General features: G+C 35.9%; 2 protein-coding genes across 5 annotated transcripts in view; one reads left to right on the plus strand and one right to left on the minus strand.

Moving 5' to 3' along the window:
- CCDC68 (coiled-coil domain containing 68) overlaps nt 1–4,378 on the plus strand; it is a 60,615-nt gene extending 56,237 nt beyond the window's left edge. The window contains exons 11-12 of one of the 2 annotated variants that reach the window (XM_030810096.1): nt 563–639; nt 4,015–4,378. In XM_030810096.1, coding sequence (XP_030665956.1) covers nt 563–639; nt 4,015–4,075 — 138 coding nt within the window. In that variant the 3' untranslated portion in view covers nt 4,076–4,378. The remainder of the gene's footprint in view (nt 1–562; nt 640–4,014) is intronic. The other variant, XM_030810097.1, reaches the window with a different exon arrangement.
- A 9,564-nt stretch (nt 4,379–13,942) lies between these two features.
- RAB27B (RAB27B, member RAS oncogene family) overlaps nt 13,943–21,710 on the minus strand; it is a 183,453-nt gene continuing 175,685 nt past the window's right edge. For all 3 annotated transcript variants that reach the window (XM_030810396.1, XM_030810397.1, XM_030810398.1), the window contains 2 exons: nt 21,275–21,398; nt 13,943–20,175 (listed from right to left, as the gene is read on the minus strand). In XM_030810396.1, the coding sequence (XP_030666256.1) occupies nt 19,986–20,175; nt 21,275–21,398 (314 nt within the window). In that variant the 3' untranslated portion in view covers nt 13,943–19,985. The remainder of the gene's footprint in view (nt 20,176–21,274; nt 21,399–21,710) is intronic.

The following is a 21,710-nucleotide window of genomic DNA, read 5'->3' on the forward strand; positions in this document are numbered from 1 at the left end:
GTTCACATGACACTTGTTTCTTGCAACAACTTACACAAAGTAGGCAGGACATGTATCATTTACCACTAGTATAGATATAAAGAAACTAAGGTTTCATAAGAAAATTGAGGCTATCGAGGCCATGAACTTATATTAATAGTAAAGAGCAGATGGGACCTATTTTCATGGGGTTTATAATCAAGAGATCACAAAAGAAAGACGAACATGTGATCGATATTGTGGGTATCTTTAACAAGGTTCCTTAAAAGTTCTTTTCATTTGTCTGTATTTTTAAAACTCTGTAAAATAAAATATGGATACTTCAGCTGTTGAATTTCAGACGCTAAATCAGAATACTCTATTTTAGTCCCTTGGTAAATTATTCATTTTTCAGGGAGTATCTGCATCTTCAGAGATAATATTTAGTGACTTTCAACTGGCTATTTTCTTTGTTCTATAGTATAACTGCAATAACAAACTTGCTGCCAAGGAGTGAGGCAGGTGTTGGGTTGAATAGAAGCATTGCAGGTGCAGCTAATAAATGTGTTAGCTATTTGATGTCTGCATTTTTTTTCAATTTTAGAATAAAGAACTAAAAACCCAGGTAGCACTTTCATCTGAAACTCCTGGGACAAAGGTATCTAAGGCTGTCTCTACAAGGTAAGGTCTTTGTCTTCTTCCACCCTGTCTTCACAACCTATGTTGAACATGTTAGACATTCAACCCACTCAAGAAAGATTCCAGTCTGTCACTACTTATGTAATCATTTGTTTACTGTCTGTCTCCCAGTTTCTATTCAGAACTGTGTTAATCTTGTTCATCATTTAATCCTCAAAGCCTAACAAAGGAATACTAAATAAATTAATGAACAAATTTAGATATCTCTTTTTTTCTTCTTTGCCCTAAAACAAGCCCAATCTCAACTCCAACACCTAGACATTACAGATCATCTCCTTTATTGTCTTTCTTCTTCTGTTGCTGATGTTTTTTATGCCATTGATGGACATTTTAATCTTTAATTGTTGGCATTTATTGAAATTGCTATGTTGTCAACTCTAATAAATTATTAATATAAATATCACCAGGGCAAGAATAGTTCTTTTTAATTTCCTGCATTGCTAAGGACAAGGTTCTTCAACAACTGTCTAATAATGAATGATTTCAAGCGATGATGATGACCTACTAAAGAAATTGAAATGATGGTTGAAACCATCTAAGTCATTTTTTTAACTTAAATTTTTGTTGTGGTTGTTGGCAGAATCAGAATCTGGGCTCAAATCTCATTTCCACAAACCCTATGAAATTATCATTTAAAAGAAAACATAGTCTCTAATTATATGTATCATTTAAAAAGTGATTAAAAACTTCCTCTTCTAGCAGCTTTTGAATTTCCCAAGCTAGTCCCTCTAGGGAAGAATCTCATTTTCTAAAAGTCTCTTCAGCCCAGTGCCGGAGGTGGAAAAATCAGACCCACTATGATTAGCATCAGTCTAGGAATTCAGGAAGATTCTTCTCTCTCTTTAAAACTGCCTGAAACAGTATTTCACTTTGCTAATGATGTATGTAATTAGAGACTAGAGATGAAACTATTATGATTCAAGTCCTCTAAAATCTTTTGGCCTCCAGATGCTTGTTACAAACTTTTTGGCCACTAGCCCTGCAACTTCTAGAAAAGAAAAGAAATGAAGCCTCAGAGGTTTCCCAGGAGGAGCTGAAATGCCTACGTTTCAGAAGCAGGGAGAGTGGAGTCATTTCAGTTGGGGAAGATGTGAAAGGTTTGGACTAGGAGGGCAAGCGTGACATTCTAAGGGAAGGAAGGATGGCTAATATTTTGCTCCCTTCCATCTGTACCATTCCCATTGGGATGGTGAAGCACTATGGCCAGTCCTAGCTGCTTGGACCCTGGAGGGAATGGGGCCAGAATGGAGCAGACAAGGAAACAGCTGGTTATCTTCATATGGTAACTACTCTAGTATTGAATGCTGAGACTCTGGCTGGTATATAGGGGTCATGTTGAAGAGAATGATTTCTTTGGCCAACTCTTTAGCTACAGCTATTAATTAGTGTTTAACTAATTAATAGTTAAAGGTTTACTGTTTTAAAGATTTTTCTTCTCCCTGTGACTTGGGAAAGGCCAAATGGGGGAAATTTCCTAATTGAAGTGGTGAAACGAGACTGAATGTCCCCTTGTTCTGTGATTTTTGATAGAAATTCTCGTGTTAATGATGTAAAGCAGCAGTCCCCAACCTTTTTGGCACCAGGGTCCAGTTTCATGGAAGACAGTTTTTCCATGGACCAGGGTGGAGAGGATGGTTCTGGGGTGATTCAAGTGTATTACATTTATTTCTATTTTTATTACATTGTAATGTATAATAAAATAATTATAAACTCACTATAATGTAGAATCAGTGGGAGCCCTGAGTTTGTTTTCATGTAACTAGCCAGTCCCATCTGGGGGTGAGACAGATGTTCAGGCATTAGATTCTCATAAGGAGCACGCAACCTAGATCCATCGCATGCACATTTCACAATGGGGTTCGCACACCTATGAGACTCTAATGCCATTGCTGATCTGACAGGAGATGGAGCTCAGGAGGTAATGTGAGCGATGGGGAGTGGCTGTAAATACAGATGAAGCTTCGCTCTCTTGCCCACTGCTCACCTCCTGCTGTGTAGTCCTATGCCTAACAGTCTGTAGACTGGTACCAGTCCATGGCCCAGGGGCTGGGCACCCCTGATATAAAGGCAGGACTCACATTTGCAAAATAAAATATGGCCCATTGGTTGCTTGAAAAATGTAAGTGGTAGTTTGGTTTTGTAGATCTGGATTCACAAATATACAATGGAATTAACTCTAGGGAGAGATTTGAGGATAAAGATAACTGTTAAGACTGAAATTAGAAAATTATGTACACATAAAAATTTAATCTTGGCAAATCTCTACACATTCTCTCAGGGAATACAAACAAACAAGGTTTTTTCTTTTTTACTTGAGTGTTAGAACATATAGATCTTCCTTCCTTCTTTCTTCCCTTCCTTTCCCTCCCCTTTTCCCTCCCCTTTCTTTCTCTCCCCTTCCTCCCCTACCCTCCTTCCAGCTCCCTGCCCTTCCTTTCCCCTCCCCTCCCCTCTTCCCAACTAGTCCCTCCCCTCCCCTCCACTTCCTTTCATTCTCTCTCTGTTTCTCTGTTTTGACAGGGCCTCACTCTGTGGCCCAGGCTGGAGTGCAGCAGCGCAATCATAGCTCACCTTAACCTCAAACTCCTGGGCTCAAGGGATTCTCCCACCTCAGCCTCCCCAGTAGCTAGGGCTACAGGCACACTATCACACCTGGCTATTTTCTTTTTGTGGAGGACAGGGTCTTGCTATGCTGCCTAGGCTGGTCTTGAACTCCTGGGCTCAAGTGATCATCCCACCTCAGCCTCTCAAAGTGTTGGGATTAGTCATGAGCCACTACATCCAGCCTGATGTTTTTTGAGTGGTTTGCTTGAGATGAGGGGCCATGTTGTTAAACAACAGTAATAAAATATGCATATGTATATATGTGTGTGCATGTATATATATTGCTGTGTACATATGTTTGTGTGTGTATATATATATATATGTACTTACAGTTTTAAATACTAGAATCACACAGTGAGGAAATAAATTCAGGCTATGCAAAATGCATTGAAGTAAAATAGCCTGGGGGAACAGTTGATTTGTGTTTTGTCATCTCCAACTCATTCTGGGGAATGTCTTCACCAGGTGGAATGGCAGATACAGGCTCTTCCTCTCTCCGGCTTCCCTCATGCTCCCTTATTCTTGTCCTGTTACGTCTAGCAGAATTTGTACGCATTAAATGCTTTCACAATGCAATTCTACTGTATGTCATGGGGAACTGGTCAGAATACATCTATTAACACATCTCTTAGAACAAAGCAGTTAGTTCAGATTTGGTATTAATAGTATTGTGGTAGTTGAGTATGGTGGTCTAGCTATGATCACCAGAGTTTAACATTCTCCATTTTGATCATTGTGTTGTCTTTTCTACAGTGAATTGAAGAAGACCGAAGGTGTTTCCCCTTATTTTATGTTGATTAGGTTACGGAAATGAACTGGCTGGGTAAAGATCTGATTTAGAAAGACTGCGTGAGTCTTATTTATTCTTTGAAACACAGCACAAATTTCATGTTAAAATGTCACAATGCCATTATTTAAATGGAACTTACTACATACCAATGGCTTTGCAAGAAGACGACATTTCAGGAAATCAAACAAATATATATTTAACGGATGGACTCTTCAAAACTTACCAAATAGTTGAAGAAACCAGGTGCCTTCTCATGATGGAAGACAGATTCTGCTTTAAATTAAAAAAAAAAATCTGAATCTTGTTTTCAGATTTTTTTTTCTACTGGGACTGTTTTAAGATTGTCAATTCTGACTTTTTTATAGTGATTTTTAAGAGTATAAATAGAAGGGAGAGTGTATATATATATATGAAGGAACATACATTTCCTGCATATATATGTATGAAGGGCATATATATGTATGAATGAGCATACATATTTGTAAGTTGACTTTTGGATGATAAGAAAGATCTTACAGTGACATAAGTTCATCTCCTGATCCATCGTTCGTGGGAGAATTATACTTCACTGAATTATGGGCAGGAGAAAGAGCAGATTCCTTTTAGCTAATTCCCCAACCCATACACCCCTCTGGAGTTGAGAATCATGGTTGCCTCACCACACATCAGAGAAAGACTGTTCTTCAGTAGTTCTGGGATTAAAAATTGGTTTCTAGAGGTAACCTGTACACACAAACACACAGGGATGCACATGGTGTCCTCTGCCTTTGTGACTAATTTTCTTTTTGATATTTATTAATAGTATCTAAATAAAATATTGGGGGGGATAGAAAAATAATGCTGTTAGCCCATACTTCCATGAAAATGTATTTATTATACGCTCAAAGGAATAATGACTGCTGTCTGCAGCCAGAAAGAATCTGAATTCATGAGTTGGAAAGATATATATATAGTATTTTTGTGAAAGTTTGCTTAAATTCTGATACATGCCTTCTTTGTAGGTGGAGTTTGTGATTGCAGTGAATAGACCAAATTCTGACTTGCAGAAATGCAGACATACAGTCAGGAAAGAACAAACTTCAATTAAATGTATAATGAGAGACCTAGGTCCCCCTAAAGGATGAATTTCCTTTAGGACTTTGATCTTCCTCTCTAGTGTATCACTTTAAATATTTGCTCAGTAAAGATGCTGACGCTTTCATTGTGGAATGTGAAATATCAGTGTTGTCTATAAATATTGGAAGGTATATAAAAATGAGATGATGTAATGTATTTATAAATTTATCCAAGTACTGTAATCCTTGAATTGTTGTGTAACTATGTGTGAGTTTTATGCTTCATGGTATCTTTGGAAACATTTTTATTGCTTACTTATTTTGAAGGTATATTTATCTGTTAACATTTAGGGCATAGTTACTTTATGCCAGGAACAAGTCTAAGCACTTTACTTGTATTAATTTCTTTTATCTTCCCCAAAGCCCTCAGAAGCAGATTATTCCTGTTTTACAGAGGAAGATACTGAGAGTGGTTGAGTAATTTGCCCAGCTGCTAACTGTGAAGCAAAAATTTGAACCTTTTGACTTGGCTATTGATATTCATTCTACTTGCTCACATGGTGGTCTAAGGAATTTCCCAGCTATAGAAATCTCTCTCTTTTTGCCACTTTAATCAACACATAGCTTCCTGGATGACTGCCTGTGTTATTTTGTGGATGACAGAAACAACAAATACTGATAAAATCAATATTTTGCTGAAATGAGTTTATCTTTCCCCAGTTGGACTACCATTGTGAGAACTCAGTTCAGACAAACTTCCCTGCTAAAAATCTGTTTATCATACATTTATTATTTATGACTTTATGTCACATTGAAGAATTTCTTCATGATACATTTTCAGGCACACTTGTAGGAAAATTAGGATCATGAATCCTGCTTTAAGTATTTGCAGTGTAGTAAGAGAATCCGTCTTTTACTAGGAGACCAGATTCCTTTTATACCTCACTCATCATGCAGGATTGTAATAAATTTCAGATTTTGGAATGGGCTTATTTAACTGACCTAACAATCTTGATGATTTCCGTTAGAATAACTTGTTCTAAGGTCACAAGTGGAAAGACACTGTTGGTTTTTATTTTGATTTCACTATACTCATTTTTGAACATGGAAATACATGGTGAAACCACCTATGCAAAAATGATAACAGTGAGAAAATTATGACAGTGAAAGAGATCTGACCTAACTAACTATCTAGCTTGCCTCCAAACTGCCCTTGGTCATTCCTGAGTGTGGGCCAAGCTAACTTTGGGAGAAATTTACTTTACAGGTTAAATTATAATAGCCCTTCCAAAAACTAAACTATTTTCCTGCCTCAGTCTCCCGAGTAGCTGGGATTACAGGCACTCACCACCATGCCCGGCTAATTTTTGTATTGTTAGTAGGGATGGGGTTTTGCCATATTGGCCAGGCTGGTCTTGAACTCCTGGCCTCAGGTGATCCAACTGCCTCGGCCTCCCAAAGTGCTGGAATTACAGGCATGAGCCACCGCACCCAGCCCACTACTGCACTTCTGATGACCAGATGGCCCCACCTGCACAAGCAACTCCTCTGTGGCTCCCACCCAAAAGTGGACTCAGTGCAAGAGGACCATTGTCTGCACTCCTATGATTGCATCCCCGACCAGTCAGCATTTCCCATTCCCCCAAGCCCCTTGCCCACCAAACTATACTTGAAAAACCCTAGCCTCTGAGTTTTCAGGGAGGCTGATTTGAGCCGGCTTTATGTGTATTGAACTCTTTCTCTATTGCAACCCCCCTGCCATGATATGTTAGCTCTATGTAGGCAGAGGGCAAGATAAACACACTGGGAAGTTACAGTGGAACATACTACAGATGAGACCTGTTCATGACATCTCCAGGCTTGCTCTGGAAATCTTTGGATTTCCCGAGAATAAAAATAAGCCATTTCAGAGACCCCCAAAAGTCTGAATTCTTCAAATATAACAGTGTCTTTATAATACCATCAGACTTATCATTTATTTGTCATATATGGATTGTTTCCTATATCCACGATCATAAAATTATCATTTGAAATGCTTTTTTTTAATGAAAAAAAAAACACTTCTCACTGAAAAAACAAGATTACAAGGGGGAATAATATTTATTAAGCTAAAATAGTACTCCACAGGAAATATAGGAAAAGAAACATTAGTTCAGTTTTATTCCAAATAAATGTACTTCCAGTTACACTCTTGAATTTGTTGGATAAGAAGGTCTGAGGTGGGTCTGAAATTCACACATGAAGTCAGGAAAAGAAACTTAGTTCTACCTTGATTACATTTGTTGTTACAAGTTATCATTATGAAATGTTTAAACAATTACTATAGTATATCTTTTGAATAATTGCTTATAGTATGCCTTACCATAAAGAAAATTGATGCTACGTTGTATGAATTATTTGGTTTTGTTTCTTTTTATATAAAAATTATGCATAAATGAATTAAGTAGTTTTTTGGGTTTTGTGGTTTTGTTTTTTGTTTTTGTTTGTTTGTTGTTGTTGTTGTTGTTGTTGTTTTGAGATGGAGTTTTGCTCTTGTTGACCAGGCTGGAGTGCAATGGCACAATCTCGGCTCACTGCAACCTCCGCCTTCTAGGTTTAAGCGGTTCTTCTGCCTCAGATTCCCAAGTTGCTGGGATTACAGGCTCCTGCTACCACACCTGGCTAATTTTTTTGTATTTTTCGTAGAGACGGGGTTTTGCCATGTTGGCCAGGCTGGTCTTGAACTCCTGACCTCAGGTGATACACCCGCCTCAGCCTCCCAAAGTGCTGGGATTACAGGCGTGAGCCACTGGCGCCAGACTAGTAGTTTTTATCTGATTGTTTATGACAATATTATCCATAGTATTATATGTATTGTTTTGGTCAGTGAACAGATCTTTAAATAGCTTCCTGAATTTTTCTGCTGCTTTTCCTTGGACTCAAATTGACAATAAAATAAATCTACTAAGCTTTTACTCTAAATTTGAAAAAACAGTTATAAAATTAAGAGGAACACACACACACATACACACACACAACTTCTCAAATTCATTCATGTTTACTTTGAACATCTCTACCTCTCTTCTGACCTGCAAATAAATACAGAATCCTCATCAATATCCAAGTAGTTACTCTATCCACCCAGAATTGAAAAGTCCTCCAACTAATATTGCAGTCATTATAACTTCCTTCTTGTCTCCCTTCCTTCCTTTCTTATTTTTTGGTGGAAAATATTAAGGAGGCAATAAAGATTTAATAATATTAACTGATTTATTATTAAAGTATATACTAATGATGGCTTTCAGGACATGCTACCCCAAAATATGGCACCTTGGCATTTGAGAAAACAGCAGAAGCAGGAAGGCCACTCTTACTTTCCCTCCTTCTCCCCTGAAGCAGGTCATAAAATCTAGCAAGAATTTTTTTTTTAACTTTCCCCTATATGACCCTCATTCAAGAGGTGTCCTCCTTATACCCACAGGAAAGGAATATCCTTATCTCGAAAGACACAGGGACACAGAGAAGAATCTGAACAAACAGGCCTTGCTAATTTCCCCCGACTTTGTTAACATTAGTTCATACTCCTTTTCTCCAATATACTTCTTCACAACTATCCACATCCTCATCAAAACCAGCATTAAAAAAAACACAGCTTTACCCATCTCTTCAGGTCTCAATTTTTTTATAAGGCTCCTATGCTACATACAACTTAAATAAATTTGTATATTGGTCTCTTATTAATCTATCTTTTATTGTAGGAGCTTCCACCATGAACCTAAGATGGGAAAGAAATATATTTATTTTCCTCTACACAAAAAAGTGTTTAAAGTTGTGGTAGAATTATGGAAAATTGGGATTTATCCTAGGCATGTAAAGTTGGTTTATCATTAGAAAATCAACTAATGTAATTCACCATATACACATAATAAAGGAGAGTAATTATATGGTAATTTTAGTACAAGAAAAAATTACTTTACAAAATTCAGCACCTTTTCATGATAAAAACATTAAGCAAACTGGGAATCATAGAAAACTTCATCATTTCTGATAACAAGCATTTATGAAAAGCTTTCAGTTAATATAATTAATGGCGAAAGACTAATGCTTTCCCTACTGATAGTGGGAAAAAGGCAAGGATGCCTGCTTTTGTTACCACTTGTCTTAAACATTGTACTGCAGGTCCTAGTCATTGGAATATGGAAAGAAAAAGAAAACAAATAAAATGGAAAGAAAAATAAAAGAAATAAAATGAAAATAGGAAGAAGAAAAAGAAAAAGAGAAAGAAAGAAAAAGAAAACGAAAGAAGAAAGAAAGAAAAGAAAGAGAAAGAAAGAAAGAAAAAGAAAGAAGAGGAAGAAGAATAAGAAGGAGGAAAGGAAGGAAGGAAGGAAGGAAGGAAGGAAGGAAGGAAGGAAGGAAGGAAAGGGAATGCAGATTGGAAAGGAAAAAGTAAAACTATCCACTTTTTGCATTTCATATAATTATTGATGTAGAGAACTCTAATAAAACTACAAAACTACCAGATATTGTATACTTGAACTTTGCTAAGGGTATAGTTCTTAAATATTTTCACCCCACTCCCCACACACAGTAGGTAACTATGTAAAGTGATAGATATGCTTATTAGCTGGATTATAGTAATCACTTCACAATGTTTATGTATATCAAAATGTTATATATCCTAAATATATATAATATTTATTTGTTAATTATATCTCAATAAAGCTAGGAAAAAAACTGGAAAAAGTGAAGTTAACAAGGTCACAGAGTACAAGATTAACATAAAAGAATCAACATATTAGCAGTTGGTGAAAAGACAGACATATCAATGGTTGGAAAAAAGAATCCATAAGTAGATCCATTGAGATGATTGATTGATTTTTGAAAAAGATGTCAAGGCTATCCAATGGGGGAAGGAAAGTCTTCTCAATGGTACCAGAAATACTGGAAATGTCTGCATGGGGTGGGGGGAACAAATAAACATTGATCCTTACTTAATACCGTACACAATAATTAACCTGAAATGGGCAATATGCCTAGATGTAAAGTTAAAACTACAAAATTTCTAGGAGAAAATCTAGTAGATTATCTTTGCCATATTAAGGCAGGCAAGATTCTAAAATAGCACACAAAGAACATGAGCCAAAAAAGAAAAATAAATTATAAATCGAATTTAATTAAAATTCATCTCTTTAGCATTTTGAAAGACACCACTAGAGAAACAAAAAGTAAGCCATAGGCCGGGCGCGGTGGCTCACGTTTGTAATCCCAGCACTTTGGGAGGCCGAGGCGGGTGGATCACGAGGTCAGGAGATCGAGACCACAGTGAAACCTCGTCTCTACTAAAAATACAAAAAAATTAGCTGGGCATGGTGGCGGGCGCCTGTAGTCCCAGCTACTCGGAGAGGCTGAGGCAGGAGAATAGCGTGAACCCAGGAGGCGGAGCTTGCAGTGAGCCGAGATTGCGCCACTGCACTCCAGCCTGGGCGACAGAGCGAGACTCTGTCTCAAAAAAAAAAAAAAAAAAAAAAAAAGTAAGCCATAGAATTAGAGAAAATACTCACAACATACATAGGGTTTGAATCCTGAAAACATAAAGACTCTTAAAACATAAATATAATAATTCAATAAAAATGGGCAAAAATGATTGAACAATTGCTTTACAAAACAAGATATACAAATACCAAATACACACCTGAAAAATGCTTAATACATTAGCTGTATTAATACATTAATACAGTCAAATGCAAATTAAAACCACTAAGAGATACCACATTAGTGGTGTCTAACACTCTAACCCATTAGAACAACTAAAATTAAAAGGACTTGCCATTACTGAGGATGTGGAAAAACTGGACTTTTCATTTAGTACAAGTGGAAATGCAAAAATAGTACGACCACTTGGAAAACAGGCTGTTTCTTAAAAATTTAAATATGAACTTGCCATTTGATCTAGTCACTCAATTCCTCATTATTTTGCCCAAGGGAAACAAAAGATTCTTTCCACAGAAAGAATTGTATGTGAATTTTCATAGCACTTTATTTGTAAGAGCCTCAAACTAAAAACAAATGTCCATTAACAGATAAATAGATAAACAAAATGTGGTACACTTATATATTAGAATATTAACTCAACAATATAAAAGGACCAAATCACAAACAAATATATACAATGGATAAATCTCAAATCCTTATGCTAAGTGAAAGAAGCCAGAGGGAAAAAGAAGATATACTATATGACATCATAATGACGGAGAGCAAATTAGTAGAGCTGACCTCGAACAACATGGCATTGAACTGCAAGGGTCCACTTACATGCAAATGTTCTTCCGCCTCTGCCACCCCTAAGACAGCAAGACCAACCCTCCTCTTCCTCCTCTTCCTCAGTCTATTCAGTGTGAAGACAAAGATGAAGACTCTTATGATGATCCACTTTCACATAATGAATAGTAAGTATATCTTCTCTTCCTTAGGATTGTCTTAATAACATTTTCTTTTCTCTAGCTTACTTTATTGTAAGAATACAGTATATAATACATATATCAAATATGTGTTAATTGAATGTTTATGTTATCAGTGAGGCTTCTGATCAACAGCAGACTATTAGTAGTTAAGTTTTAGGGGAATCAGAAGTTATATGCCAATTTTTGACTTCCTGGTTAGGGGATGGTCTGTGCTTGCAACCCCCACATTGCTCCAAGGTCCTGGGGACAGGAGTAGAAGGAGGAAGAGACTACAAAAGGGCACAGGGAAACATTGGAGGCCATAGTAATGTTCAGTGTCTTCAAAATGGTGATGTTTTTCATGGGAACATTCATGACAATAGTCATTACATTATACAGTTTAAATATGTGCAATGTATTGTATATAGTATTTACTTCAATAAAGTAGTAAAAGACATGAGCACTGTTATTCTACAGATCACCCAATAAGGTTCTCTGGCAGGATTCACTCATTTTTCTTTCAACGAATATTTACTGATCACATCCTATTTGCCAGGCACTGTTCTAGATGCCAGGGCTACAGTAGTGGGCAGTTTGGGGGTGGGGTAGGCAGGGAGGGGCAGGGAAGAAAGAAAAAGTCTTTAAGTTCATGGGAATATATTCTAGTGAGGAGGGACAGATAATACAGTCAGAGGTGTCTGAAGAATTGAAGAAAAATAAAGCTGAACCTACGAATAGGGAGTTTTAGGGATGACAGTGTGGTTGCAATTTTAAATTGGGTGATAATTTAACAAATGTTAACTATAGATTTGCAGTTTAAATAGGAGAGTAAGACTCAATATCATCTAAATCCTTACCTATGCATATATTTTGTCATATTTACTTTGTATAAATCATTCCTTTTGATTAGTAAGTTATCCTTCCAATTCTTTGAATGCTGAGCAGTAATTAGCCAACAAGTTTTTGGAATCTGTATCTCAATCCCCTCCTGGGTCTAGTTTCCCTAATATACTGAGAAAGCCCATGTTCTCTGCAAAAAGCATCGGAAGAAAAACTGCGCCTAGATGGTTCAGTTAAGTGGTCTTGCTTTGATTTCCCCTCTTGGCTACAGGAAATGCCCTTGGAAGTAAGGGGAGGAGAAACGGCCCAAGGTTGCTCAGAGTGGGAGTACTCATAATTCAACATTCTAACCAGCACAACTCCAAATCACTCCTTCTGGTTCACTTTCTCATGAGAGTGAACGAGCTCATGATGTAACTTTCTTGGGGGTATCAATTGAACAGATGAAATCCTCTCTTGTAATCTTGCTGGTTTTAATTTTTATCCTTTCGGTAATGGACAGTCTTTTGTCTTTCTCATAGAAATGGTCCAAAACTATGATAATTACAAAAGTCAGATTACCATCACAAAACATTGAGTACCTATAATATAGCTTTAGTTAAATCTTAATTAGTGTATAGGCTTCCTAAGCTGTAATGCAAATCACCTAAATGAGTTTCTAAGAGAACAGCTATGCTCACACTATTATGGCTATTCTTTCACCACAAGTAGCAATCCATATTAGAAATGAAATTCTCCTTGGCATGGAGAACTGTGAATAATACACCTTATATATGGCTTTAAAAACAGAAATTCTATAATTACAGTGAATGTCCAGCAGCTCTATTTTATTTTTCCTCAATATGGGGCATGGTATGACTTTTTAAAAATTCTGTAAAACCATTAAGAAAAATGAGTAAATGAGTTCTCAATTACTTATCTTGAATTATTTAAGACGAACCCAGTGGGCAAAAGATTCTGCCTGTGAGAAACAGCATTATTGCTACTGGGGAATAAAGTTGAGAGAATGGTGCCAAGGATTTATTTGCCTGCAGTGGGAGAGCTGTTTATCTTTAAATTAAGAACTCATCATTATCTTGGCAAAGCCGAGCTAAGTAACATATGGAGGGAGATCCACTCTGGGAACAAGTCAGCCTTTGCAAATGAACGTTGTAAAGGAAGCTGTACAGTTGTGGTCTGGAGTTGGCCTCGAACACCATCTTTCACCAGTGTGCCACTAAGGTAGATACCACCACCTGCTCAGCGTTTTCTTATGGAGAAGAAATAGGTTATAATACGTGGAAGTGGTTATGTACTAGGGAACACTTCAACATGTTAATTGCTAAGTTTAATAAATGTTTCCTTCAAAATTATTTTAAAAATTCACTCGCAAAGCCCAGTCTTTAAATAATTAATGAAAAGTTTGGAGAGAGAAGTACAAATCACTTTGCTAAGTCCAAATCACTTATTTTCTAGTTGGGAATGGAATCCATTTTTAATGTGATACAAGTTCCATGCTAATATTCGTTTAATGTTCCTCACTCACCATACACTCAACTTCAGCACAGAAATAAAGTTGCTTTGAGTACAGAAAATAATTGATAAAAATGCATTTTTTATTTGAAAAGTGTGCAGAAACAATCACTGAATACAATTCTCAACCATAGTATTCAAACCCAGACACCACAAAATCACTGGATGCTATGATTTCTGAAGCCACTAGAACTTTGGTACAACAAAATAATGACCTAACAGTGTGCGTCAGGAACCACAGTCTATTAAGGGGCATATAGAATAAAAACTCCATGTTTACAGTTTTAAGTTACATTCATAGCACTAGACAAAACAGATCTATGTAGGAGACAGACAAAATAATCAAACGTGCTTAGCCTAAAAATAAAGATAATATTACTTGAAGGTAAACTGTTGGGATACAATGAAGCACTTCAGTGTTATATTAGAACATCGTCTGCTTTTAACACACTAACTGAAGCAGGATAATTTATTTTTTAAAAAATAATTTCAGATATAATCAGTATCTCTTACAAGGCTGTGGACACAGAAGCCCTATTTGTACATGGAATATTTTGACCAAGTTGTAATATACTACCTAGAATTCATTGGTTTCTTTGAAATAAATACAAGATGACATACATATTTTGTCAATAATGAGATGTATTAAACATTTTCAATCAAATACAATGACTTCAAGTTGCCTGCCCATTTTTAGTTTTCAATACCTCTATTGTATGAAAATTAGTGTGTTTTCCCTGCTATGATACCTCTTTTCACATCAAGCAGTTTAAATTACAACTGTGGTTTTATATTAGATTTTAGTTTGTGAATAGTGTCTATTTATGAAATGGAACATAATTTACAAACCACTTTCTTATACATGTCTCCTTTCAGCCTGACATGAACTCTGTGAAGCACATATAAACACATACAGGGTTTATAAGCCCTATATGAGGATAAATCGCTAAGCTATTTAATGACCTACTCATGGTCCCCAAGTTGTTCTTTCTGGCCACTTTCCTTTCTACAACACTAGGTGTTTTCGCAAAGAGCATTTGAAAACAAAATCACCTGGAAAAAGAGTAAAGATAAGCATATGTTATTACTTTTCTAGGAACAGAAACCATTTTGATATGCCAACAGACATAAAGACAGAAGCCACTGATTGAATAAGGAATCCATTAAGTTAAGGTCAGACATGCTTACTCCTACAGAATTTGCTAATAATCCTTGTAGACAAAGTCAGCTGAGGGATGTTAGCCATTACTTCCACAACCAGCTGGAAAGGAACCAGGGAAGATGATTTCTTTGTATATTTTTTTCTCAAAAGATGACAAAATAGTTCCACTATTTTGGCACTAATGTTTTTGCTTGTTAGTGATATTCTCTCTTTATAGGAAATGAGAAAACATCTCAACCACAGGCTGTTGATACAAAGAACCCTGCAGGAAAGCGTCTTTGTGATGGTACGCCTTGAAAAGCTAATCAAGTGCTTTATGAAAATATCATAAATCTAATTTATGGAAAAATTAGATTTATATGCAATAAACAAAATGTCTCTAAGTGTACCACATTTTTATGCCAATAACGAAAGGTTTTCTGTTCAGATATTTTTACTGGTTTAGTTCTAAGGGCATAAACCTTTACTTGGTAGAAGAAAATGGACAAAAAAAAAAAACTGTCTGTTACTAGGTCTTTATTCGGACTCAAAATCGACCTTTGAAGTATGACCTTCTCTGGGTTCTGCTGTATTTAAGGGCACAATTTAAACAACTTTTAACTCTAATTATTTTTATAATTCTTGCATGACAATGTCATTGTAGTTGGGTCTCCACCAAGAAATTCTACGGCAATAAATTTATAAAATTCTCTATATATCCAACCAAAATTTGTATCAGTTTTACTTTATGAGACAAGCAGCTTCATGGATTTATGAAGCATTGAAACGACACTCATCCCAGATAATAGCTTATATCCATTTTCATGTATAAGAGCTCAGCACCTTCCCCAGAAATAAGCTGACATCACCTTGGTCAAAGATCCAGAAGAAAATGTAGCTCATGGTGAATTCTTAGACAACTTTTGCAAACATAGGCAGCATCTTGGCATCTTAAAAAATGATAAAGCTTTCTCTAAAATATTCAAATACACCAGACTTCTGTTAATGTCTTAAAGCTTGGTAGTAGAAAGGAAAAAACAACTCTTCTATCACTTTGGCAAATACCAGCTCTCAGATCTTCTTTATAAACAGTTGTTATGTATCTTAGGAAACCAGAGACTTGGAATATTATTTCTTTATAGTTGAGTTTTATATTATAAATCCAAAATCCTTTACGAATGAGGATTTTTCCCTCAAACGTTTGGTGTAATATGCAATGAGGAAAGAATTATGTGCCCTTTTTAAATGAAGAGAGATGCAGAACAATGAACAACCTGTTTCATGAATACAAGGTTATACACTATGATTAACTCACCACTGCACCAGTTGCACAATATTGCTTCTCTTTCTAACTGCTGCACTCACTCCACTGGTGAAGAGATAGACAGGCTTCATCAAATTTGTTGATTCCAAGTGTATTCAATTTGCAGCTTAAAGAACATCATATTGTGGCTATTATTTTTAATGTACTCATGTCCTTCTCTATGGCAAGCGTCTCTCTCTTACAAAGGGGACAAGAAAAGGCTGATTAAAACTCTTGCTTGGTTCATCTACCTATACAGGTTGGCAAAGAACAATTTATAGTAGAAGGATGACAAAGACACCTATCTGGTTAAAAGTAACAGATAAAATGTTTACTTTAGAAATAGCTGATTTTGAATATTTTACAGGGCGATAGCTGATAATACGAAAATGATAGCAAATTGGATAAAGTGGTAACTCGCAAGCTTTAAAACTCTTATGGAGAGACCCACAGGCTCAACTCTTGGCGTTTAGTATTTTCTCTGCCAATCCTTGACTTCTTATCATCATCAGACCAAGACAATTATGTTCTCTGGATTATTTTTGATACATTTTTCAAAGGATTTTTCTTTTTCTACCCTAAAAGGTAAGCTTGTACCTAATCACAGCTAAGAGTATCAGGTAATGCCAACTTCATAAGAAGTAAGTGAGGAGACCAAGAGAAGGTGGTTAAACTCTCCAGATTCCAATAAAGTCCTTGCATCCCTTGCTGATAATATCAGAGGATCTTTAGCTGTGTTAGTGTCTCTGTGAGGGCTTCCTATGATATAACATTATAGGAAATCAGCTGTGGTTGGAGACAAATTTGGTCACAGAGGTATCTGAGGCACTGAGTTAGAGCAATGTAAACATCAAACCAGTGTAAATACTCCAGAAATGGTTTCTATATCAGAAAGGAGCTTCATGTACATTTTCAACATTTCTCCTAAATACAATATGTTTTACTAAAGCACTGGGAGATACTTAGTAACAGGACATATCTTGGCTAAAACTACATGCTGTTGTGGGGTAAATTAGGGGATTTGGAAATCTTGAAAGTAGTCTGTATACTTTATGGTACCAGATTAATTTGAAATTGTAAAATGAATTATACAGAACTATTAATCCTGAAATAATGAGAGAAGGAATTTCTAATAATGATTACATAGAATCTGGGGTCAGATGTCAAACTTTATGGAGAAAATTTTTTTAGATCAAGCATTTATTTATAAGTAGAACAATATTTGAAATCAATTTTGTCACTTCTCATTCCTCTTGAAATTATTACCCAATAATTGTTATTTTTACAGGAATAGTCTTGCAATTATGGGCATCATCAGCCTCTGCTTCATGCTACAGCTATCGAATAATGATCTTAAAACAGACCCTGAAAAAACACTCATTAAATAACCGACAGTGCCAGAATCTTGGCATAAGTAAACCAGTCACATAACTGAAAATGAATGGAAACAAAAAGACATATCAAAACAGAACACTTTTAGAGTTTTATAAAGGCTTCACATTCCCTATTAAGGAAATGCAGGGGACATTACAATTTGAATCCAAAGAAAAAATTGATATAATGACCACAAAATTCACCCAAATTTGCCACAGCAGTGGCCATATAACTTGTTCCTGCTCACTTTCCTTCTGAATGTTAGCTTACAGTTTTCCATCTTCATGGCACAGGCACTGAGATAATGAAGAGCATCCCAGAGGAAACACCACGGGAGGGAATACCCAGCCACAACCCATCTTAGAACCTGTTGCGATGCTGCAGAAATCAGAGGAGCTGGCCAGTTAATGCTGAGAATTTCATCAGGGGCTAACAGCATGAAAGCTTTCAAATTATTAATATTTTGATTCATGGCACATTTATGGGTCTAGTCTATCCTAAGAACATTATAAAGAGACATTTCCTTGGATCTGTCTGTGTTTCTGAAATTGATTCAATACCAGATGGAAGTTCGTAGAGGGAAGCTGAATGATGGACTGGGATTTTTAGGGTCTTCAATGTGTATAACTTCACAAAAAATATGCACACAGTATGAAAAAAGTAGGTTTGATTGGAAAAAAATTATATGATGAGGAAACAGCCTGTCAAAAAATCACATGCTCATAATAAAAAAATGAAAATATATTGTCTTTATTTGGTAAAATTGACTGAAATAAATAATATTTTGATAGGAATGGCTTGTGTTTATCAGAAACTAAGAATAAAAATCAATGTAGTTATTTTAGACACAAGGACAGAATAGGCCAATGAAAAATAATTTTGTTATTTTTTTTTAGAAAGAAAAGGAAGCTTTACATTAAAAAAAATACTGGCCAGTTTTTTGGTGAGATAAGATAGAGGTCCTTCCTCACCAAATCCCCCAAATACAACTCAACTATAGGTGTCTTGCCTTTGGCAAAATAAATCATACTGTAATAGAGAATGAGGTATTATCAATTTTTACGTGATTAATGACATGAAAATTCAGAGTGACCATAGAATTGATCCATAATTGTTCCAAAGTTATTGATCAACAAAGTAACACACCTGCATTTCTACAATTGATTCAAAGTCAGGAATAGGTGAGATTTGGAGGGAAGAAATATGATTTAGAGTTTCCGGTACTTTTGTAAACTAAAAGGAAACCTGCAATAATTGTCACTTTTTGTTTCATATCACCATCATATTTTATCTAAAAAAAATTCAAGGCTAGTTTTCCTTGACTGCATTTTAAAAGAGATTTAATAAACCGTAACTGTTAATTTCTCCTTGTGACTATTTTACCAACATTTGCAAAGAAAAAATGAAATGTGAAGCTGAACACCAAACCGATTTCTAAAATTTTGTTTGAAATGGAAACCTCTGGAGTTCTCTTAAGTCAGCTCCTAATTGGCTTGAGTAAAATTTGGCTAAGTAACCCTACCAGACATCTCTAACAGACACATTGAATTTCAGCTGTACAAATGCCAATTTCTCATACTTTCATTTTTTTCCCCAGGGTATTTGTCTTATACTTTGTCATTTACAGTCCTGTTCTTGTCAATGTGCTATTTATTGAGAATATAAAGACGGCATTATGACACTATCTCCTGCATTTTAACAGAAGTGTGACATTTACCTGTTTGTAACCTTATCAGTAATTTATTCATTCTAGTACAGCTTATTGGGTGTGCATAGTATATCATTCTTAATTAGCCAAATAGAATTCTTCATTGTGTATCAATTTTTAGCTAGTACGTTTTCCCCAAGGCAAATCTAAAAGTATGCATCTGACTCAATATAAGAAGTAAATCCAATATTTTAGAAATTCTTCTTTCTGTGTTCTCCCTTTAGTGCCCACCCTTTTCTTCAATGTGACAGGTAACTTGTTCTGATTTAAAACTCACTGATATTTCTTCTTGTATATCGTCTTATATACTCATTTTCTCTATAAGAAAAACAAATTGAGTATCCATGATGATGAGATCACATTGGGAAATCTTTGATCTTGTTTGAAAGGGCCTCAGGGATAACTAGTCAATTCTTTTGAACACTGTTGACTATTCTGGTTTCTTAAAATAGATTTTCTGGCAGAAAAAGAAAGACATGCCATTGTGCATGGTTTACTTAACAACAATTGTGTGGCTTGTCATCGTTTTTAAAAGTAATATTTTGGTGGGTTTCTTGATGTTCAGTTTCCATGTAGAGTCTAGCAGACACATTTCTTCTCTGGTGGCTTTTCCCCATCCAACTTTCCAGAATTTCCACTATTGACGGTATCAGGGATTTGTGTCTTCTCCACACACTGTTCCATTCGCTTCATGATTAAGTCCAAAAGGGTTTCTACAGCTTTCTCCACATTCTGTCCAGTTGCTGCACTTGTTTCAAAATATGGTATGCTAGCATAGAAAGGATGGCAAATATTTTTGAGAGGAAGAAATCAGAACAGATACAGCAAGATGTACAAGTGAATCACACATGCAAAAACGGCTGGCTGAGAGATTGTGAAATAATTATGGTTTTGCTGGCTAAGTTGGAAAGCATCCTTGTTTTTTCCTCAGTGAGTAAAAATTGGTGAGCTCCTCTTTAGTATGATTATAACCAGTTTTATGGGCAAGGAAATTGACACAAGAGGTAGTCAGGAAGTTGAAGCAAAGGCATTATCACTGTTTAAAAAAATTAGGAGGGGAAAAATACCCTCTGATCAGTAAAACTACTGACCAACGTTACTATTAAAATACTGCTTCCCTTCCACTCAATCATCTGGAAATCTGCTTTAAAAAATAGGTATGCATTGAATAAGGATATTCGTGTGAAAACAGTCAATGTTTATTTGGATTTAAAAGTTTCAAGATGACGTGTAAATTGTACAGCTTTCAGAGAGAATTCTTCCATAAAAAATTGGCAGATATGATAAAACTACTTTAAATTTAAAAAATAATGACAGATTCTGCCACGGAAGTCAATTTACAATTACATGGGGTGTTGTTTCTGTTTTTTTTTTAAGCTGCCATTCAAGCTCAGCTAGGATAAAGACCACATTTTCATACCCATGTCAGGGATTATTTCTTGGAGTTTTACATCTATTGATTGAGAGGCAGAAGAATACAGTGTTTAAGAGCATGAGCTTTGATCTCAGACTGCCTGGATTGAGTTTAAGCTCTGCCTCTCACTAACTGCATGGGATGGCCTTCCATCAGTTGCTTAATCACTCTGTGACTCAATTCTTACATATAAAATGAGATAACTCTAGTTATGATGGGTTAAAATGATTTAATGTCTAGTAACTGTTGCTAGCACATTATAGGTATACAGTAAATGTTAGGTGCTCTTATTATTAATTCATTAATACATCACATATATCTCTCTGAAAGATCTTTTTAATCCACATGCTGTTCTTGGTTAAGGGGATTTCTTCTAATATCAATCTAATGTCTCTGCTTCATTTGCTGAACAGCAGTGTGCAAGTCACATGCCATCTCAGTGTAACTGACTTACCCATATTTGTCAGCCATTTCCCGAGCTTGCCGTTCATTGACTTCCCTCTGGTCTGGTAGGTCTGCCTTGTTGCCAATTAATACTATATCTGGATTTTCACAATAAGCATTTGCTTGCAGTTGGCCTTGAAAAGAAAGCAGATGGAACCAGCAAGTTATTGATAAATAAGTGATGTCAAATGACTGCTCTTATTCCGGATTCCTGATGTAATTGCTTATCTGCAGTTTGGTTGCTTACTAGTTATATTGGCCAAGTTACTTCCTCTTCCCAGTCACAATGTGCTTATCTGTAAAATGGAGATAACACCTTACAAATTGCAGATTATGGAGGGGACTAATAATATATATGAAACACCTGTATCAATACCCAACATTTAGTAAATGTTAGGTGCTTTTATTATTAAGTAATTCATTAATACATCACATATATTCCTCTG

The sequence above is a fragment of the Nomascus leucogenys genome, chromosome 4, assembly GCF_006542625.1.
Source record: "Nomascus leucogenys isolate Asia chromosome 4, Asia_NLE_v1, whole genome shotgun sequence".
Classification (NCBI taxonomy): domain Eukaryota; kingdom Metazoa; phylum Chordata; class Mammalia; order Primates; family Hylobatidae; genus Nomascus; species Nomascus leucogenys.